Source organism: Sceloporus occidentalis, unplaced genomic scaffold, assembly GCF_023333645.1.
Source record: "Sceloporus occidentalis isolate IW3139 unplaced genomic scaffold, rSceOcc1.0.p SCAF_3, whole genome shotgun sequence".
NCBI lineage: Eukaryota > Metazoa > Chordata > Lepidosauria > Squamata > Phrynosomatidae > Sceloporus > Sceloporus occidentalis.
The window spans coordinates 69,085,152-69,108,142 of NW_028316983.1; the positions used below are offsets into that span (position 1 = coordinate 69,085,152).

The 22,991-nt window shown below is 44.1% G+C and overlaps 1 protein-coding gene across 11 annotated transcripts in view; it reads right to left on the reverse strand.

Annotated features, from left to right (window-relative positions):
- Window positions 1-21,290, reverse strand: part of LOC149316153 (potassium voltage-gated channel subfamily A member 3-like) — a 37,078-nt gene extending 15,788 nt beyond the window's left edge. For 4 of the 11 annotated variants that reach the window (XM_089514889.1, XM_089514888.1, XM_089514883.1 and 1 more), the window contains exons 1-4: window positions 17,689-21,290; window positions 14,143-14,236; window positions 13,302-13,373; window positions 3,807-3,955 (exon numbers count right to left, since the gene is read on the reverse strand). In XM_089514889.1, the coding sequence (XP_089371015.1) occupies window positions 19,443-21,254 (1,812 nt within the window). In that variant the 5' untranslated portion in view covers window positions 21,255-21,290 and the 3' untranslated portion in view covers window positions 3,807-3,955; window positions 13,302-13,373; window positions 14,143-14,236; window positions 17,689-19,442. Of the gene's footprint in view, window positions 1-3,806; window positions 3,956-12,720; window positions 13,059-13,301; window positions 13,374-14,142; window positions 14,237-17,688 lie in introns of those variants that run through there. The other 7 variants (XM_089514887.1, XM_089514884.1, XM_089514886.1 and 4 more) reach the window with 6 other exon arrangements.
- Window positions 21,291-22,991: the final 1,701 nt, after the last annotated feature.

The window sequence follows — 22,991 nt, forward strand, 5'->3', positions numbered from 1 at the left end:
AATCATGATTGGGGCAAGTTCAGGGGAGGGATTTAGATCAGAGGTGGGGCAGAGCATTCCCTCCCCTTCATCGCGGCAAAGGAGGAAGGAGCCGGAGGAAGGATGCAAAAAAGGGCAATCGGGGTGACTGACGGGGGATGCAAAGGGCAGTCAGAGGGAGGGCAGAGGGAGGAACTAGAGAAAGGGTGTCAAGAGTGATGGAGGAGGAGGAGGAGGAGGAGGAGGATGAAGGAGACGGGGAAAAGAAGGGGGCCATGGAGGGCAATCTGGGTAACGAAGCAGGAGGAGGAGAAGGAAGGAGCAGGATGAAGGGTCAAGTTCAGGGCAGATCAGAGGGAGGGCACAAAACAGAACAAGCCTCCCTCTCGCACCAGACAGCTTTCTCTCTCTCTTTTATTTTTAAAATTATTTTTGGCAGACTATGCGCATGTTTTTTTGTTACAGGTAGATAGATATATAGATAGAATGTGGCTGGCTGCCTGCCTGTTCACTTTCCTTTTCATTTCCTTGCTTCCAGCAGCATTTTGCAGGAAGCTTTTTTCCTTTGCGAATGCTACAATGTGAATGTTACAAACTTTTCTCTTTCCATATTGGCAAATTGATACAGAATGCTTTTGCTACTGTCTGTAAGGAATTCAGGGGTAGCTGAGGGAAAGCAAATGATGTATGGCATCCTTTTCTGGCATTCTGAGGTGAGGAATTTATTATTATTATCATTATTATCATTATTATTATTATTATTATTATTACATGTGTATGAGGCACTCTGGGGTGACATGGAGGGAGGATGCAGGATGCAGAGATGGCATTAGATTGCATTTTGGGTTTGAAAATGGGCCAAATACCCACAACACACACACACACAGAGGAGGTTTTTAAATTTGACAAAATATGGGCATACCCGCGCCTGGTTGTTTTTTAAAAAGGAGGGGGAAGGCGAAATCACCCATCCGGTGGCCGAATCACTGTAAGAAACGTCACCCTTGACGTCAGCAGAAGAGAATTTGATTGACAGCAAAGGAGCCTTATTTTAACTGGTTCAGTAAACCTGGAGCTGCATGGCATTCAGGGTTAAAGTACCCTGAGGTAAATAGTGAGCACTTGCTTCCAAAGAGATTCGGGGGGACGGCCTCCGGATCTACCCAGTTCCATCCAGTCCAAATAGCTCAGTTTGGATGGGGCCTATGTGTCTAAAAATCAGTTTTCAATATGGTAAAATGAACAATATGCCAAGTTTTATGTGTATATGTTTATATGTACCTTTCTGTGAAGAGTATCCATAGCTTTCATCAGATCCTTAAAAGGTCCATGACTGAAAAAAAGTTAGGACCCAGTAGATAATGTGAGTTTCACACTTTTTGAAAATGTGCTTCTTCAAGTAATGAAAGACAACTGTTTGTCATAGCAGCTAATTATTCTCATTGTCACATTTTGCATTAGCATGCTTTGCTTTGCAATTGATCACTGGAAGGTAAACATGGCTTTAATTTGCATGGCTGATTGCAAAGACATGCATCTTCTAGGACAATCCTGTTGTGGAGAGAAAAGTGTGTTCGTCACTGGGAATTCACATTTTCCCTTATGTCTAATTTGATTCTATGTGCATTTTTATCATCCTGTGCAGCCTGTCAAGCATGCTTAAAGAACCTGGTCTGGACCCATTTCCTGACAAATACTTGGTGACAAAAACTTGAAAATGTGGGAGGCAGCTATCATGATGCACAGTAAATAGGGAGCAAGACAACTAAAAACAAGAATCATAGAATCATAGAATTGGAAGAGACCACAAGGGCCATCCAGTCCAACCCTCCTGCCATGCAGGAACCCTCAATCAAAGCATCCCCAACAGATGGCCATCCAGCCTCTGCTTAAAGACCTCCAAGGAGGGAGACTCCAGCAGTCTCCAAGGGAATGTGTTCCACTGTCAAACAGCCCTTACTGTCAGGATGTTCTTCCTAATGCTTAGGTGCAATCACTTTTCTTGTAGCTTGCATCCACTGTTCCGGGCCTTGTTCTCTGGAGCAGCTGAAAAGAAGTGCAAGCTTTACCTGCCACACTGTTCCCTACCATTCCTGTCTGTTATGTTTTTTTGTGTGAAGGACTGGGGTTGGGATAAAAAGCAGTGCAATGTGGATTACACTGATAAGAAGCAAATTTGATGTGTACATCAACAGATGTGTCTTGATACAGTAAGAATAAATACTGCCCCAATATCACCTCCATGAAAACAGTGAGTGGGGCTTTATGGAATTTCTAGTCCCATTTATATTGTTGGATTACAATTCAAATCAACTCTCAGTATTGGTTATGGTGCCTGAAATGGATAGGAATTGCAGTCTTACACTATTGGAAGGCCACAAGCTGCACCAAAACACACTGCAGAAATAATCCAGTTCAAGACTGCTTTAACTGCCCTGGCTTAGTGCTAAGGAATTCTGGGAATTGTAGTTTATTGTGGCACCAGAACTCTCTGACAGAGAAGGCTAAATGTCTAACAAAACTACAGTTCCCAGAATTCCCTAGCATTGAGCCAGGGCAGTTAAAGTGGTCTCCAACTGGATTATTTCTGCAATGTGTTTGGGACCCTAATTATACAAATGTTGCAATACCTGTCAAACTCTCTGCATAGGAAAAATACTAAAGACCAAATGAATCAAGGATCACAGAATCAAGAAGAAGAACCTACAGGCTTTGGGAAAGGATCAATACTGATTTTTAAAGAACAGATGTTGTTGTTATGTGCATTCAAGACATTTCCAACTTATGGCACCCCTATGTTAACAGAAAGGAAATGAGGGAAATGCCAATTACAGAAAAAGATTTTGTACTGTTTTTAAGTGTTCAGCCATGCTCAGGAAAATACCCTCCCTCTCTATGAAGTCATGACTATGGAGAGACATATGTATTGGGGTTGAGGGGGGGCAAAGGTGTGTAAAATACCATTTGAGCCCACAGACTACCCATAGGGGGAAAATGATTGGTTCCTTGCCTTAAATTAGGGTGAGAAAGCATTTGAGGTCCAAGGGATGCACATACCTCTTACACAGTTTTGAACACCACCCCCACACCTTCTGAAAAATATTTTACTCGAAATGTCCCACTGCACCTTCTGGGAGCAAGTTTTCCATGATTCTGCCTCCCAATTCCCTGGAATATTTTAGACCCAAGAGAGGGGTCCAAGGACAAGTCTGGAGGAGGCCTTTTTAAAACAAGGGAATAAAACAGAAGTCATTTCCAGTTTATTTCCTGGTTTTAAAAAAGGGCTTAAAACAGTGCAGAGTATAACCCTCCCCCACACATCCCACATCTGTAAAATTACCCCAAACATCTAAGGCGGCAGCAGGGGTGAGCTTTTTTAGTTAACAAGAAACAAACAAACAAACAATTGGGGGCTTAGGTAAATTACTTTTGGGACTGCAACTTCGAAAATCTCCCAGCCAGCACAGTTCCCAGAATCTCCCAGAGTGTAGTTTGTCTCAAATGAATTGACAATACCTAAGAACAAGTCTCTTTTTTAAAAAAAAGCCTAAATTCAAGATGTCAAGCCCCCTTTGTAAGTGTTACACAACTGAATGAAGTGCCATAGGACAAGATGCATTACAGAACAATTCCTACCAGCTCAAAGCTAGAACAATATAATGGGGAAGGGAATGATGACATTAGTGTTCAGTTAAGTAGCCAATTTTTCCCAGACTTGGCTTTTATTGAAGTCAACCTTATGATATCCCTTCTTTCCTCATTGTTCTGCAGGAAGATTAGATTTGCACAGTAAAAGTTCAGGGCTTAGATAAAATCTCCTGCCTTACCTCCTAGATCACTCCTCTGTGGTCTTTCAGTGTAACCCTGTTGGTCCTCCTCCTTCCTGATGTTTGCACATTACTTCCAGGTCTCTTCATTATCCCATGTCGCATCTTGCTACCACGTAATGACCCAGCCATGACAGAATGCATGAAACCTTTAGTGAAGAGACATCAACTTTACTGCAGAGTCTGAATATGAGTCAGGTATGGGGTACCAATTATGCACCCTTAATGCTCTAAGGCAGAGACAGGAATCATGAGGCCTTCCAGATGTAGGACTACAACTCTCATTAACCAAAGCCAGAGAAGCCAATAGAGTTGCAGTTCAAGAATATCTGCTCTAAGAAGTCATAAGTCACTAGGTTGTATTTTGCTATCATGACAGCAAACATTCATCAGAACAGGGATGAAAAACATGTGGCCCTCCAGATGCTGTTGGACTACAACTTCCATCCTCCCTCATCATTGGTTATGCTAGCTAGAACTGATGGGAATTGCTGTCTAACAACATCTGGAGATCCACACTTTTCCGAGCCCTGTCTTAAAAGTCATGTTTTAAATTTAAGTGTCAGAAGTTCATCCTAGACCACTGCTACTCAAAGTGGTTGTCCATGCACCAGTACCAGTCCCCTACCAGGGAAGCCATTGAAATCCATAAACATCTGGACAACTTCAACAGGAAAGGAGGAACCCTTAAAGTAAACAAAGGTGCATTACACACCGCCAGATGCCCCTACTCCTATTACGGACAGAGTCCGTAACAAATGGCGGCGGCCGTTCCACATGACCGACGCCATATTGACGTAGCGGACGCTCTGTGTCCGCACGTCGCACCCCAGAAGTGACACCGCGAGTGTGCGACTAACGCCTCGCAGCATCTCTTCCAGGGAGCAAGAAGGAGCACGATTTTCACGCTCCTTCTTTGCTGCATCCGGGAACTGCGCCGTTTGGCTGCTGCGGTTCCCGGACGCAGCAACCGGCGGCGGCAGCAGACCGACGCATTTCGGTGGTCTGTAACCCACCAAAGTTTGGCTACCAGTCCTGAAAAACACCAAAATCAAGACCCAGCCCATGCAAATGAAAACTACCCAGGTAGAGGGAGGTTTCCTAGGAGACAATGGATCATTAATTAAATAGATACTCTGAGGCCTTGCAACAACAGAACAATACACAGATTAACATGCAAATCCCTTCCTCTCACCCAACAGTATATATACCGTGCTCTCTTCCATGCCAGCATCCTCTGAAGATGTCACAGCTGCTTGGGAAATGTCAGGAAAAAACTCTTCTAGAACATGGATTCATAGCCCAAAAAACCAAAAAAAAACCTATAGACTTAATACAGTTATTGCTTTGAAAAATGGGCACATAGCTGACTGGTCCTACTTATTCTTGCAAAGGACATCCCAGGGTTTGAGGATGCTGAGCATTTCCTTATCATTTCCCTGTGTTCAGATCTTCCCCAAAAGTTCAGAAGGCTATTCCTGCCCATTCCTGAATAATTCATATATGAAGCTAATAGGCATTCGACCTTGAATCCCATTTTAGGAGAAAGGTGGAATACAAATATAATACATAACTTTTTTAAAATCACATAAACAGAAGGCAACATCATTTGAACCTCCAGTAAAACTCTTTGAACAAAGCAGGCCAGTTGTACCATAACAGCTTCATCTGGAAGCACCCTCTAATGCAGTGGTCCCCAAACTATGTTCTTTAAGGGATTTTGGACTGCAGCTCCCAGAATCCCAGACTATTGGCCAACATGGCCAAAGCGTCTGGGAGCTGAAATCCAAAATCTCTTAAAGGGCACAGTTTGGGGACCACTACTCTAATGCATGACCATATTTCAGAAGTAGCATCATTTCTTAAATCAAAGCCAGGTTTTCTCAGCTTTTTTATCTCACTCATAATATCTCACAGAACCCCTAGCAACCTCTTGCACAACCCTAGGGTTAGAAGGAATCCTGGCTAAGAAACTCTGCTCTAAGCTCATGGAAATTTGGGGCCTAACGGACACTGAGTACAATTACCCTATAATTTGGCTTTAACCTATAGCTTCATGCCTCTTGTTCTGGAGGGAATAAATAAACAATTTAAGTAGGTGCTGTCGTCCCAAATACTCAGCTACATTCAGCATAGTTACCTCCTAACACGGGTATAAGAGAAATATACCCAGGGATAATTAATGCTAATAGCCTATACCTATTTGTTTATCCCCAACTAGACCATATCCACTGACTCAATATATTTACAGAAAGGTTGCTTAGGTTCTTATTGATTCAGTGGGTCTACTCTAGTTGGAACAATGCATTTCTTCCCACCAATCTGCATTAAGTATAGAAATATTTCTGTTAATATAACTGAAAGTACACAAACCCACAAACCATACAAATGAGGGGGGGGGGGGGGAGCCTCTGTGATTGTCTGAAGATGCCAGCCACAGATGCTGGCGAAACGTCAGGAAGAAACCTTTCTAGAACATGACCACATAGCCCAAAAAACCCACCAAAATTTTTTCATAATGCCAGCCACTCCATTATCTATACAGCTGTACAGCTTTCACACACAACTGAAAAAAAATAGTGGCGATCAGAATTTTGTCACATTAAAAATCAACAACATACTTGTAAATAGTTCCTTGTGGTGCCAATGACTGCCAAATGGTATTACTTCATTGTCCCTGATTCCCTCATTCCTCCCGTGGCCCCATCTTAGTGATGGTCGAGGATCAACAGAGGGATATCAGGGTTTTTAGTTTAATTGCTGTTTTTATGCTTGATATTGTGTTTTAATATGTTATACTGTTTAATATTGTCTTAAGGGGGGGAGGGATAAAGTGTTTTTAATTGTTGTATATTATATTTTACTGTTGTCAACCGCCCGGATTGGTTTGCCACAGGGCAGTATATAAATAAATATTATTATTATTATATTATAGTTGCTGTTGTTGTGTGCCTTCAAGTTGCTTCTGACTTATGGTGACCCTAAAGTGAATCTAGCACAGAGTTCTTTGGGGCTGAGAGGATGTGACCTACCCAAGGTCACCCAGTGGGCTTCCATAGCTGAGCAGAGAATCAAATACTGATCTCCAGAGTCATAGTTCAATGCTGAAACCACTATGCCACACACAGGCCCCTGGTGTTACTTTGAAGATCAATAAAAAAGGACCCTTGTTATTTCTTTTGCCCATAATGAGACTGAGATTGCTAGGATGGGGGGTTCTGCAATTACTTGTTGCAGGGGCATTCCTGTCCTGTTTCCATTCTCTGTAAGTAGTACAGAGTCAAAGACATAGCCATGTTAGTCTGGAATATCAGTATGCAAAGGGATCTTGTAACACCTTTGAGACCAACTAAAAAAAAGAAGTTGGTACTTGATAGAGTTGCATCTGAGGAAATAGATTGTAGTCTATGAAAGCTTACACTACAAGGTTCTTTCTTTCAGTTAGTCTCAAAGGTGCTACAAGATCCCTCTGCATTCTGCTGTTCAGTGACAGTGTTTTAAAGCCACTCACAGACAACAAAAAGACCAGCCAAGGACTGTCCAGGCACAGAGTCTGAGAAAGTGCCAGAGTGAAAATAAGCAGAGTCCTACCAGAGTCAGTAAACCAAGTGTGACAGATACTAAACCAAAGTCAAATAACAATCCAGAGTCTAATTAGTCCAGACCAAAACAGCAGACTGCTAGGAATATCCCAAGAGGTGTTAAAATGCTGTTCAAGGTTACAAGTAGAACAATCACAAATAGGGTCAGGATCCAGACAACAGAAGAACAGTGACAGCTTGGATAATTATAAGGGAGCTATCCATGGTGCTGGATTTTGGAGCTAGGTTTTAGCCTATGCAAAATTCATCTGCAGATACTCCTACAATAAATCTCCTCAAGACCTACACTTAAGAACAGGGGTAGAAAGTGTTCGGCTTTTGAGTTACATGTGGCCCTTTAGGACAGGGCTGCACAAGTGCAGAGGGGATGGAAGGTATTTCCTCCATGCACCTGCTTGGAGGACTGGACCAGGCATGGCAAGAGCAATGTAATGTCACTTCCAGCTGCCCTTTGGGCTACTTTTCAGCTAACTTTTTTTTCTTTTGTGGGGTTGGGGAAGTAAACTGCCACATCAGCAGGTGATTTTGGAGACTAACTAGTTTCTATGCAAAGAAGCATACATATATACGCAAATATACACTTAAGGGTCATAGGGTTTGCATGGAGCCCACAGGCTGCATTTTGCTTATCCCTGCTTTAAGTTGACCCCCCACCCATCCAAGGCTTTGACATCTCCCCTACCAAAAATTCATCCAAAAGAACTAGTTTCTTGGCCAAACAAATAAACAAATCCTTACCTGGATGGGGGGGAACATTTTGGGAGGCTATAACAAACTGTTTCAGAGTCCAAAACACCAAACAAACAAACCCAAGATGCAAGTGACCTGGTGCAATATCTCTTCCAGACACCTCACCCCCAGATGTTGGCTTGGGTGATGTCCTGTAGCTTTCCAGAGGCACCAAAATTAACCAGTGCAGCTCTCTGGGCTCTGGAGTACAGCCATCACTGCTGAAGGCGACCTGTTACCCCCCACCCCACCCCAGGGAATCCCTTACTCCTGAGAAAGTCTATTCTGTACCTGAGCACCTCTTCTGTTGGTAGGCTGAAGGACTCACAATGGTCTCTGCAACAACCCTTGTGCTGAATATGGCACATGTGTAGAAGGAGATGGTTTGGCTTTGGATATGTCCAAGACATGTTTTCTAATGCTCAGCCCAGCCAAGTGATATCAAGGCAAGCTTTCAGAGTCTATACAACAGATGGGCATGCAAGCAATAGTCAGAATGAAGCAAATACAATTCCAGTTACCTATGGATAGTAAGAATCAGAAGCACCATGACCCACCCTCTAGATAGCAATACATCCAAAAAGCCATATTTACCCAAGGTCCTCCCACATTTGACAATGCCATATATTGAGTAAAGAAATTAGTTAATCATTCTCTGCTACCTTTTTTGCTTTCCCTATATTAGGATCTGGGGGATGGTATCACAGCAGAATTCCAAGTCTTTTGGGTCATCTTTTATTTAACTTCCACAGCACTTTGCAAGTTTCTGTTTAATAGATAATGGAACAGAAAACAGCATAGTGATGTATGTGCATGTGTTCAACTTACCTGTCAACTTACAGTGACCCCTTGGACTTTCATAGTTTTCTTAAGACAAGGAATACTCAGATATTTGCCATTGTCCTCTGAAATTTAACATACAGCAGCTTGTACTGATATACCTAGGTGGGCTCCCATCTAAGTACTACCCAGGGCTATATTTTCTTAGCTTCCAAGCCATCTGATGGAACCTGATACCTTCGGGGTGTGTAGGCAATGAGCACAGTTCTCCACCTTACAAAACACTCAGGAAAAAAGAAGGCCTGATTTTTCATTTCCATTGCTCAGGCCTTCCCGACTTCTTGCATTAGATCTTGCCTTTCTTTCTTGCATGGGTCTTGTTCTTCATGACTCCTGTCTTCAACATTCCTCAAGAACCTACTGCCTTTGCCATTCTGTTTCCTTAATCCAAGATCCCTACTAAACTAGAGCCTCATTTAGCTTGATACTTGTGAACTTAAAAATCACTTAACCAGAGGGTCTTGTTACTCTTTTTCTGCTAGCTAGCAGTCTTTGCTCTTACCTCAGTTCTCCTAGACACATAAAGAGAATGTTGACAATCCTCAGCTTCTCTTCAAGTAGGATCATGACTGATCCAAAGAAAGGTGGCTGGGAAACCTTGATCTGTTTTCACCAGGTCCATTCTCTACAAACTGTAACCTCTTAATCTCCTTCCGCTTTTCTGGGACAAATGTGAGTGGCTAGGGAAAAGACAAGCTCTATTTTGAAATCATCTTTCAGTTGGAAGCCCAGCCAATTAGTGAAGACTTCCCCCCTGGTAATTCAGTAAACCAGATCATGGCCAGCCTCCTTTTTAGTTAAAGTTCCTACCTACACACACATTATTTTTCCATCTGCACTTGCCAACCTGCTCCAGAGAAGATCAGCAGGATAGCTAGAGTGAGCAGTACAAAATAAATAGCTAGAAGAGGAAGCAAAAACAAGACACACAGAAGGAATATAGTGCTGAATGAATGGGCATGTCTTAGAATTACCCTTCTCAAGAGAAAATCAATGAGGCCCTTTTACATATCCCACCACCCCATGAAGCCGGGCTGCTGTATACACATAAGAGTGCTTTCTCTGCAGCAGCACCTTGACTCTGGAACCACTTCCTGAGAGATCAGGCTGGCTCCACTCCTTGGAATTTGCAGCACTTAGTGAATACTGTGCTATTATGCTTGGCCTTTGGTTGTTTAGAGATGGCTGCTCTGGTTGTTTTTTTAAGTGTTGCTAATTTGACTCATTTAGAATAATTTTTAAAGAGGAGTTTGAGGTAATTCTAATCACTATTGTTTTTTTAGTTACTTATTTAATATTGTGTTTTTAACTATAGTGTATCATCTCAGAGCCCCCCCAAAAAGTTTATAAAAAGTATCTTAATTAAATGAAATAAATAATAGCCCCATGCTTTTCTTTCACCACTGTGCTCCAGTCTGAGGACTAGGCTCCACATATAGTGGCAGTTGGTGACTTTGATGACCATGTGAGGTGGTAAATTTATTTGATTTCAGTGTGAACTTTAAGGGCACTATTCAAGACCTATTTTGGGAATGGGGTTCAACAACTTAGATAGTGTCTTTAAAATCTGGACTAAAACTCAGAGCAAATTCAAACCTCTACTGAAATGAAAGCCACGAGTCATCAATGTCCAAACCTCATTCTACCCTACAGAGTGTGTGTGTGTGTGTGTGTGTGTGTGTGTGTGTTTGTGTTCTGTGCCTTCAAGTCATTTCCAACTTATGGCAACCATATCACAGTGTTTTCCTGGCAAGTTTCTTAAGAGGAGGTTTGCCACTGCCATCCTGTGAGGCTGAGAGAATGTGACTTGCAACATCATGTGAAATTCTTTTTCATCCCCTCTATCTCTTAACTCCTCCTTCTGAGCCTCTTTCTCCTTCGGACCTTCCCCTCCCAGAAACTGAATCTGCATAGTCCTCTGACCCCACAATTTTCTGGAATTGAATTCTAGACCACTATAGTCCGTGCAGGTACTGCAACCATGGTCTGGATCCTAGAGTTCTCCCATTCTTGTAACACGGATGTTTCTTTGAATCAATTTTCCCCACATGGCCATTTTATAAATCTAGTTAGTATACTAGGCATTCATTTGGTTAGTAGGAGCTAACTAATTTCCCATTAAAGCCAGTAAGTTTGCTATTCCATACTGCAATTATTTTGAATTCTGATTCTTCTGTTTTCAGTAGAGAGCCAGTGTGGTTTAGTGATTTTAGTACTAGACTAGGACTTTGGGAGATCAGGATTCAAAACCCCACTTAGCCCTAGAAACCCATTAAGTGACATTGGACACATATCATTCTTAGCTGAAGAGAAAGGCAATGGCAAATTTCTGAATAAATTTTGCCAAGAAACCCCAATGATAGAATTGCCATAGGTCAGTGATGATATGAAGGCACATAACCAGTATTCAACAACATTTTTGAGAAATAACTCTATATGAGTTACTGGGTTCAATCTTCCTGCAGACATACTAAATATAAGGTTCAGATATCCTTCATACAAATGTACTAAAGTGTTTGAGATTATACTTGCTTTATGAGAACATTCTGTAATGCCCTTATCCATCCAATGTACTGGAGAGCTCCCAGCCATGAGTTTGCTCATTTGTTTTCTCTGCTTGCAATGCTATCCTAGTTTGTTTGCTCCATAACACATAAAGACTACAATTTAAAAAAAAAACCATTATGAAGTGGAAAAGCACAGAGTTAGCATGCCAAAACCCTCTAATTCAGTCCTAGTGAACTGGAGGTTCTCATGAGAAATGGCAGGAAAAAAAACAGAGCATGGGAAAGATGGGGGCTAGACTATAACTCCCAGAATATCTCAGGCACAATACAGAGCACCAGGAAGATGTGGCCAGGGGCTGCCTCTCTTTGCTGCATAGCCACGCTGCAACAACAAAATTGCATGGCTACGCAAAAAGAACCGGTAAAAAGCAGCTCCTTTTTGCACCACTGCAAACAGTTGGCGATGGCGCGAGCACGTCGCTGCTGCACAGCTCCATCTGGAGGCCGTGCAGCAGTGATGTCATCACTACGCGTGCTGTCTATTCAATGCCACGCACTGAGGACGCCCTCATCACGTGCGAGGGACAAGGGGAGTGTGTACAGGGCGCCCCTCGCTTGTGACGAGGGCGTCCTTCGGGGCCCATCTATACCAGGCCTTTTCACCATGACCAAGATCCATGCTGGCTGAGAAATTCTGGAACATTTAGCCTAATAGAGTAATTTTTTCCAAGCTCTGAGAAGAAAAAGCCCTACATTTGATAACCAATCCATGTCTTGCACACAGATCAATAGTTTGTTTGCTAAACCTATTCACATCCAAGAGTGCTTTTTTTTCCCAAGCTCATTTCATCCCATCCAGGCCCATATACATTTGGATGATCACTCTAAGTTATTGGTCCAGAATATCCTATGATCAATCCCCACTCCACAACTCTCCTCATCATACAGTCCAGCTGACAGGTTTTCCATCACAATAGCAGTAATGAGGGGAGGCCAGGAATGGAGAAAAATCCCACTCATCCTTGCCAGTACTCCACTTTCAAGGGCATGGACAAAATGCAGATCCTTGACTCCAACAGAGTACTGTCTTAAGGAACTCACTGTTTGCCTTCTGGTGTGCATACACCTCACCAGGACAGCTCAGAAGAGGATCAAGTGGAGGACAATGATTCCCTACCTGCCAACCGTCATGAGAAAACAAACACAGCTGAAACACAGCTTTACGATGTCACAGCTTTTATTAAATATTATCAGTGGCAGGATGAATTTTGGCAGCAACTGTTGGCTCCTGTGCCTCTGAAAGCTGCAGGAGAGACAGAACAGCAATAGAGGCAGGTTTTCTTATCAAAGCATCTCCATGCTGCTTAGAGCTGAAGCTGTTAAACTGCTGTCTGTCATGCACTGTAGAAAGGAACAGGAGCCCCAGAAGCATGAAGACTAAAATTCCACAGAGGCACAGTTGGTTTCCCATGGTTCATTGCTGCTGCTTGCTGTAGGCCTTGCTTGTGGTCTGCATGGTACTGTGGAAGGGAACCACCCCTGCCTCTGTGAAAACTGAATGGCTGTCTGGTTGCCTGTGGAAAGACAAGAGAAGCATGGGATGGTGATGAATAATGAGGGGCTGCAGAAACTGATAGTGTGAGTGAAGTAACAGTGAGAAAGGATGCTTTCTCTAGATGCTCCACCCCTCTGCATGCTTCAGCCTAGTTCCCCACTCCCCATTAGCAATTTTTCCTGAAATGTAGCTGGGGAATGACAAGGTAGTCATGGTATCTTGGGCATGACAAAGTGCAATAATACTTGGCACTAATACTCACTTGTCCACTGCAAGACCTGGAATGCTTGTCCAGAGTTTTGGTTTGTTCTGCTGCATGTGCCTTAGTTCTGATCTAGCAAAAAAAGAATGGTTTAGTCAGCAGCAGCTATAGGCACCTATAGTTTACAGCAGGGGTAGGCAACCTGCGGCCCGTGGGCCGGATGCGGCCCAGCGAGGCCTTGGGACCGGCCCCAGCCTGGTTCTGCCACCGATTGCCGCCGGGGCCTTTGGGGGGCAATTGTCTATAGAAGCCTCAGAAACATGCATTTATATTAACATTTTTTAAAAAATCAGCAATTTTTTTCACATGTCCTCCATTTTTTTTTTAAAAAAGTGTCTTCCATTTGAAAATTTTGTCCTACATTTGTCCTGGTTTATTTATATATTTAATATTTTTTAAAAATTATTTAATTATTTATTTTTTGGCTTCGGCCCCCAGTTGTCTGAGGGACAGCAACCCGGCCCCCGGCTCAAAAAGATTGCCTACCCCTGGTTTACAGCAAAGGTAGCTGTGCTTCCTTTATTGCCACATTGTAGGAACTCAGGTTTGGGACCAACAGGTTTTCTCTTTCTCCACATAATGCCTACATACATTTTTCCTCCTGCTCAAAAAACACTAGTATCAACTTTAAAGTAACTTGGGTGGGACAGTGTTAACAAGTATGTTTCTCACTACTGCAGAGGGTAGTAGGAAATAATCTGCAGTCATGGCTGTTTATACTTTGCATGATCACCTCTTTTCCTTTAATGGGAGGGTGGTGGAAGAGGTGGAAAAAGTCACAGGAGTCATATGATAAGGCATGCTTTCCTCCTCCCTAGTGGGACTCCCATCTCTTGCTTACCTCTCTGGGATGTTTTGACCTTGCAGCTCCAGCTGCAGGTATGGAGCTGAGGTTTGCTTCTGGAATCAGGAGCGAGGGAATCTCTGCAAGGGTTCTGAGAAGACAAGTGTTGTTCATCAGCCCTTCATTTCTTTTTAATTAATTTTTATTTCCAGGTAGCTGTTGTTTCTGCAAACTGCATAAATTGTGCCATCATTTGCACAGCACTTTTTGGCCCTAAAAGCAGCCTCCAAAGTAGCTTACAATTAAAGCACAATATGCAAAAGGATCTAGTAGGACCTTTGAGTAACTGAAAGAAAGAAGTTGGTAGCATGAGCTTTTGTAGACTTGAGTCTACTTCCTCAGATACATTCACCTCATACATCAGAAGAAGTAGGCTCATGTTACAAAATCTCAAGCTACCAGCTTCTTTCTTTTGGGTCCAAAACACACTGGAGAAATAATGCAGTTTGAGACCACTTTAACTGCCCTGGCTCAATGCTAGGGAATTATGGAAACTGTACTGTAGTTTTGTGAGACATTGAGCCTTCTCTGTTAGAGAGCTCTGGTAGCACAATAAACTACAATTCCCAGGATTCCCTAGCACTAAGCCAGAGCAGTTAAAGCAGTCTCAAACTGGATTATTCCTGCAGTGTGTTTTGGATCTAGTCTCAAAGATGCTACTAGATCCCTTTGCTTACTGATTTTCCAGGCTAACATGGCGATGTCCCTGAATTAAAAGACAGTTAACATCTTCACATTGTGAATCTTTACTCCTTATTCTCCAGAGTGAAGATAGAGAGGCAGAACCCGCTGCTATAGTTTTGATATATATAGTTTTGGCTCACATTTACTTGCTATATGGCTACATTAAGAGCCAGACTACACATTTCACATGAAGTTTGGAACAGGCTTTTCTGACCCGAAACACCTCACTCCAGTGGCAGCTGTGACTCTGATGTTAGTAGAGTCACAACACCACTTTGGGCATTAAGCTAGTTGTACTATAAATACCTGTACAAGGTGCTGTACCTGACTTGATGAAAAAACACAGAATAGAGTTACCAGCCCTGAGAAGCCAGCAACCCCTAACTGCATAGTATAAATCAGTTCTTCTGGAGTAAGCCATTTCCCTGTCTTACATTATACAATCCTCCTTTCTTATCAGCGGAGTTGCCATCCACAGATTTAACCATCTGTGGATGGCAAGCTCTTGTTTTAGCTAACTGTGGTGTGTGCACGTGACCAAGCTAGCAGGCATGCGGGCATGTCATGCCGCCATTATTTTCAGTGGGTCTTGAGCATGCAGATTTTCGTATCCGTGGGGGGAGGGGTCCGGAACAGATCCCCCACGAATATGGAGGTCTGACTCTATACAGTGCCAGTGTATTGGACCATGCCTATAGAATGTGCAGATTTGTGATGTTCTAATCTAGGCAGTAATGAAGAGAAGTAAAGAAATACTGTTTTCAGAGTTTCATTCTAACATTTAGGATTTTTATAAATCCCTTAATATACATAGTAACGGGTATAGATCACCTATTCCTAGAACAGTTCCTATTCATCATAATGGCCTGGATCCAAAGAACAGTGCAATTAGTGCCAAGTTATTTCCTCTTCTCCCAGGAGAAACCTCTTTTATACATTCTTCTTCCAGAAAAATGTCAAAAGTGGTTTGTATGAGCAGCAAAATTTTACATGGTGGTGTGTGCCTGTTCAGGGTTCCAACTAGAAAGCCATGCCTTTTTCCAAGGTACTTTTTTCCATTCCCCCACTCACACCTGTTTTTTCAATGTTAACCCCAAGAATCAGCATTCTGCAGTTACTTATCATGCTCTATTTTCACTGGACTTGTGGGAATATGGGTATTGATGCAACAGGAAGGTTCCCCTCCTTAAGATGTTTTTCTAACATTGTTATACTTCTGCAAATACTTCTACTTTTGCTTGTAAATACCTCCTTATGTGTGGACAACGGTACTGTAGTCTCCAAGTTGTTTCTGGCTATGGTGACCCTAAGGAGACCCTATAACAGGGTTTTCTTGGCAAGATTTATTCAGAGGGAGTTTGTTTTGCTTTCCTCTGAGGTTGAGGGAATGTTTGACCTGCCCAAGGTCACCCAGTGGGTGAGCAAGGATCGAACCCTCGTCTCCAGAGTCCTATTCCAGTGCTCAACACCACTGCACCATGCTAGCTCTCATGATGGTGCTATTTTTGCTAAATAAACAACAACACCCGAACATTAAAAAAAAAAGGAAGTGATATAGGGTAGAACAGAGGGGGGAAGAGTCTGATGCTAAAACAGTAGGTAAATCACAATAGGACTCTATCCCTTTGGATGCACCCAAAGTAACTGCCTGGCCAGTGAGTTCTTGCTTTGTGATTATATTCCACAGATGTTAAAATGTGTTTGAATAAATAAATGAAGAAGAAGAAGAAAAGAAGACTCCCATTACAACATTTCCATCTCATTCACTATCTCCAGCCAGACTCACAATATGATGAAATCTGCAGACAGACAAGCTACTATGACCACTCTGCTGGCACAGCTCTATACCCCACAGACAGTAATTAGCCCAGTTCCCAGCTGGTGGAAATTACAAGATTCAATTGCAGCTCTACATAAGTGCCCAAATAGCTGAAGATATGGCCAAGTAATTTATCTCAGTGTGCTGGTTTTATGGATTGAAAATGAAAATGGGTGGGTTTTTGTATTGTTGGGCTATGTATTGGTTTTGATGGTGTTTTTGTAAACTGCTGTTGATCTGCAAGGAATAGCGGTCTAGAAATAAAATTTCATTCATTCATTCATTCAAAAGTAGATGTGAATATGAAATGGGATCAAAAGAGATCATTGCATGTAAACTGTAATTTTATACAAAAGGCATAAAACCATATGCTAATAAGTAAATTCTAATTCTCAGGACAAGAAATATCTCACCTGAGCCAATAAACTTTTCCCATTTCTATCACTATTATAACGTATTGGGCAAGCATTTTTCAAAACACACTGACTCCATGAGGTTTGTATACAACTGCCATATGTTTTGTTTTTCAAATATTTATATATTTCGAATACGTAGTGATTACACCTTGTTGAATCATGACCTCACTACTGATATGGTTCACTAACTTGCAGCTCTACAGATTTGCCTGTTTTTAAAAGGAGTCAACAAGCTTCGTAGCATTCTTATAGAAAGACATTTTTAAAAGCACTTGTGGCTAACACTGCCAATCATGCTGAATGTCAGCAGAAATATATATCCTGTTATTTACCCTGAAATCAAATACACCAGGAACCACCTGTACTAGCATCAGTAGGTCTACTTTAGAACAGGAAGCTTTACTCTGATTCTAAAACAAAAGCAAGGAACCAGCCTCAGTATAAGTGAGCTAAGAAAAACAAGTGATGGCATTTTAATACAAAATATAAAATTACACACTGTTGCATGTTAAATGTTTTTAAAACCTCTCAGAAGTTGTGTTTTAAATCTGAGATTACATGTTGCTGATATGTCAACATATACCTTAAGAAGAGCAAGTCTTCTTACAGCAGTAAATAGCTCACCTGTGTCTTGTCTGATATTCCACAGCCTCAGGTGTGTAGATGGGAGAAGATGAACGTACAATCCCCTGATGATTTCAGTATTTCTCAGCTCAATACTTTGTGATTCGCTGATGTTTATTTCCCTAGATTTACATCCTTTTGGTATAAACATTTTGGGCCATCTTCAGTGCCACACGTTTCGAAACGAAAGGGTATTTTGCATAAAACTAGGTCATGGACCATGACTTAATAAATGTTTCATCCTGAAAGAAGCAGAGGACTGGGCCATCTTTTATTTTTCTATGTAGTTAGGTAGCACAATGAGTAAGATTCGTTTCCAGTTTCAATTATTAGGTACCAAATTGCAAAGGAGACTTAGAGAATTGGGTTTGCTGGTGTTTTAGTGGAACAGGTGTTTTGATTCTATTGTAACACAAGGACCAGCCCATATTCTTTCTTTTCTTCATGATCCTGCAGGCATCAGAACAGTGGAAATTTTGACCATCTGAAAATGATGCATACAGAATAACATTCCGTAGTTTCCAAACTCAAATCTCTCCGGGATTAATGCCGTGTGTATGTATGCATGTGAGTGTGTGATTTATCAGAGCAGAGGCTTTTCTGTGGAACCACAGAAGTTGGAACCATCTGGAATGGTTACTATGGAAACAGCACAGGAGTGGGGGAGGGAGACAACGGATGCCATGACAACCTTTGGGAGTTTCCCAGGAAACCAAATTGCTATGGAAACTGCATCACTCAAGTCCAAATTAGTAACTTCCGCTGCAAGGCGCATTTGCCACTTTAATCTTCTTGCGATAGATGCAACCGCTTATCGTACATGCATTGGAAATGGATGGAAATATCCCTTTTATTTCTAAGGTTCCCAGCTGAGGCTGTAGTCACTGCCAAAAGTTCATCAGTGATTTACTTGGAGCCTAGCAATTCACAATATGCAGAACACCAAACACTCAGGATACATTCCAGTCAATCAACCTCCAACCTCATACTGTGGGGAAGAGAGATTCCCCACTATACCTCATAGGAAGAATTTCAGGCTCAGGAAAGAAATTGTTTGGTTCTGTGGTCCAAAGAAATCCAGAACCACAAGGGAGGCTTTGGTTGTCATCCCGTCTATAATGGTTACACAAATGCCTGGGGCAGACTCAGACAGCACACAGACTCTAACCTGGCATAAAGAAATCAAGACTGAACTCTCACACATCACACATTAGATGTTTCAGAAGCAGGCATCGTTTTACAAGAGGATGGTAGAGATGCTCTGTGTAATTTAAAGCATCGTATTTTTTTTCCTCACTGTCTGCAAGATGGTGATGTCCACTTTGCTTTTGCTTCATACCTTTCAGTCCAACAAGTGCAGATAGGCAAGGGAACAGAAAATCAGCAACAGAGCTGCTCTTTGCAAAATCAGACAAGAAAACAGGTTTCTCAACAAAAACAAAAAAACCCAGTCCTGCATCAAACAGTGCAGAACAAAAACCTGTTCCCTGAGGGAGCAGCACGCACGTACTTCTTTGAATCCTCTTATCTGTCTTTTTTTCCCCCTTAACATCTGCTTGGTTCTTCTACCTTCCCAAAATCCCTATGGTCAGAAGGACGGACCAGAAAAGTACACGTATGAAACAAGAGCACAAAGACTGACAATGGTGCATGTTCCTCACAATAAACGATTACGCAGACCCTCCTCTGTGTGTGTGTGCATGTGTGTATACGTATATATATATATATGTATGTATGTATGTATAGGGTCTCTTTTAAACATCCGTAAAGATCTTTTTAATATTCACACAGTTGGGATTGTTTACGGCTGTGCAGTTGCCTGTCTTAAAGGCAGCCTGTTTGAATGCACTGTTGCTGATGCCACCTTCTTCGATCACCATGTACTCTGACTTGCTTATTGTGGAGTTGCTCCGCGCTTTCCTCAGTTCCTCAGTGGAGGAGAGGTGCTGGCAGCTTCCTACATGCATATACTGGGCTTGTTCTTCACCTTCGGTTTCCCGGTGGTAAAAGTAATTGAAGTTGGAGACGATCACAGGCACAGGCAAGGCAATGGTCAGTACCCCAGCTATGGCACAGAGAGACCCTACTATTTTACCCCCAATCGTGATTGGGTGCATGTCCCCATAACCCACGGTAGTCATGGTCACTACAGCCCACCAAAAGGCATCGGGGATACTGCTGAAACTTGAGTTGGGATCATCAGCCTCCGCAAAGTAGACTGCACTAGAAAAAAGGATAACTCCAATGAAGAGGAAGAAAATGAGCAAGCCCAGCTCTCTCATGCTGGCCTTGAGGGTCTGCCCCAAGATCTGCAGCCCCTTGGAGTGCCGGGAGAGCTTGAATATACGGAAGACTCTAACTAGCCGGATAACTCTGAGAATGGCGAGAGACATGGCTTGCTGACCATTCCCTTGCCGCTCGGCCAGCTCGGTCCCCAAGGTGATGAAGTAAGGTATAATGGCCACAATGTCAATGATGTTCATAATGTTCTTGGAGAAGGTGGGCTTGCTGGGGCAAGCAAAGAAGCGGACAAGCAGCTCAAAGGAGAACCAGATAATGCACAGTGTCTCCACCACGAAAAAGGGATCCGTGAAAGAGGACACCATGGAGGTCGGAGGGGATGAAGAATTTGTGAAAACCTCTGCCACGAAAGGACCGACACCTGTCCCAAATGTCCCCGCGGTGCTCTCATAGTCGCGGTCGTCTCTGAACTCGGGCAAGGTTTCCAGGCAGAAAATGACAATGGAGATGAGGATCACTAAGACAGAGACGATGGCGATGCCCCGGGCTGGTCCGGAACTTTCTGGGTACTCAAAGAGGAGCCACACCTGGCGCTGGAACTCCTTCTCGGGCAGCGGCCTCTGCTCCTCGCGAATGAAGCCCTCGTCCTCCCGGAATTTCTCCATGGCCTCCTCGCCCAACTGGTAGAAGCGGATCTCCTCGGAGAAGATGTCGATAGGCACGTTGACCGGGCGTCGGATGCGCCCTCCAGACTGGTAGTAGTAGAGGATGGCGTCGAAGCTGGGCCGGTTGCGGTCGAAGAAATACTCGTTGCGCAGGGGGTCGAAGTAGCGCATCCTCTTGCGGGGGTCGCCCAGGAGGGTCTCTGGGAACTGGGCCAGGGTCTTGAGCTGGGTCTCGAAGCGCAGGCCGGAGATGTTGATCACCACCCGCTCGCAGCACTCGTGCTCCCCTCCGCCACCGCCTCCGAGCATGGGGTGCTGGGGGTGTCCGGCCGGGGGCAGCGTGTGGGCCGCTGGGTGGTCATAGCGCTCCCCGCCCCCCAGCAGGGCATGGCAGGGGGGCTGGGGGTCGTCCAGGAGGGGGTCCTCTCCCCCCACCACCGTCATGCCCCCCTCGAGCTCCTCTTTCTCCTCCTCCTCCTCCTCTTCCCCTTCCTCCTCTTCCTCTTCCCCTTGCCCTTCCTCAGCGCCCTCGGGGAAAGGCTGCTCAATGTAGCCCAGGTTGTGGTGGCTGCTGCCCCCCACCCCCAGGCCCCGGGGCGGCCGGCAAGAGGACGGGGCGGCCGCTGGGGAGCGGAGCAGCAGGCTCAGGTGCTCGTCCATCCACGGGGCTGGAGGAGGAGGAGGAGGAGGAGGAGGAGGAGGGCAGCCCCACTGACCCTCCAGCCACCGCCACTGCTGCTCTTGCTCTTGCTGCTGCTGCTGCTCTTGTTGCTCTGAGGCTCCCCAAGTCCGCCTCCCTCGCCACTCAGTCCCCGCCCAGGAGTAGCAGCAGCAGCAGCAGCAGCAGCAGCAGGAAGGCGACGCTTCGGGAACCAGGGAGGGTCTCCTCCGCGCCGCCTCTGCTGCAGCCCACGACGACGATGCGAACGCTCCTCTTCCTGCTGCTGCTGCTGCAACAGGAGGTCGGCAGGGAAGCAGCCCGCGCGCGCCCCCAGCCCTGCCAGCAAGAGCGCCAGGCGCCCAAGGCACGCGCTGCCCAGCAGCCCAGCAGCAGCAGCAGCAGCACCCAGCACCTCTCCCTCTCTACCTTTCCGCCTTCTGCCCAGGAGGAATGGAACAACAGCCTCCCATTTGGAGCATCACAAAGAAGCATGCATTTATACTTTATTTACACCTGCTCCTCCCTTTGGAGCATCACTACCAGAAGCAGGCATTTCTGCTAGTATTGGCCGTACCTTACAGAGGGTGACCAGAGATGTCCTCCTTTTTTTCCCCCAGGACATGTCCCTATATTTCCATCTTCTGTCCAGGAGGAATGCCAAAATGTCCTCCCCTTTAGAGCTGGCCTCAGAAGCATGGGTTTATACTTTATTTACATCTGGTCACCCTACAAGGAGGGAAGGAGTGTGGCAGAAGCCCTCCATACAGAGGGACCAGAGATGTCCTCCTTTTCTCCAGCACATGTCCCCACATTTCCACCTTCTGCCAGGAATTCCACAATGCTCTCCATTTGGAGCATCACGAAGAAGAAGCTTGCATGGACATGCATTTCTGTTAGTGTTTTTGGCTTTTCTTTGGTCATGTGACATCCTTCTTTTGATCAGGACATTTCCACATTCCAAGTGGAGCTGGACTAACAAGTATGGATTTGCATCCATTTCTGTTAGTATTTGGGGCTTTTCTTGGGTCATGTCCTACCAAAGAGTGACCAGAGTTGTCCACCTTTTTTTCTAGGACATGTCCCTCCCTACATTTTCATCTTCTGTCCAGGAGGAATTCCACAATGTCCTCCAAGTGGAGCTGGACTCAGAAGCATGCATTTATTTACATCTGGTCATGCTGACAAGAAGGGAAAGAGCATGGCAGAAGCCTTTCATGCAAAGTGACCAGAGGTCCTCCTTTTTTCCAGGCCCTGTCCCAACGTTTCCACCTCTGTACAGGAGGAATTCCAAAATGCCCTCCATTTTGAACATGACTAAAAAGTATGAATTTATATAAAGGGGTTTTTTAGCTTTTCTTTGGTCCTATGTTTTGAGGTGCCTTGTCCTCCTTTGCAGTTAGGACATCTGGTTACTCTGCCCCCCCCCCCCCCAGCCTCAGAGCCTGCTGCCTCCTGCCATCCTTGGTGCACCTCCCTTGGCGTAGCAATGCCCGCTTCCCAAAAAAATGAAACTAATATCCTAAGGCTACTATTCCTTCCAAGTAAAGAGACAGAGGAGAGTTCAGGGTGACCATATGTTCTCACTGCAAAGGAGGGCATGTCAAAGCAAAATGGAGGACCTTCAAGAAAAATGGAGGATGTGACCAAATAAAAAGCTAAAAACACTCCTATTGATATAAATTCATGCTTCTGGGTCATGCTCAAAATGGAAGACATTGTAGAATTCCTCCTGGCTG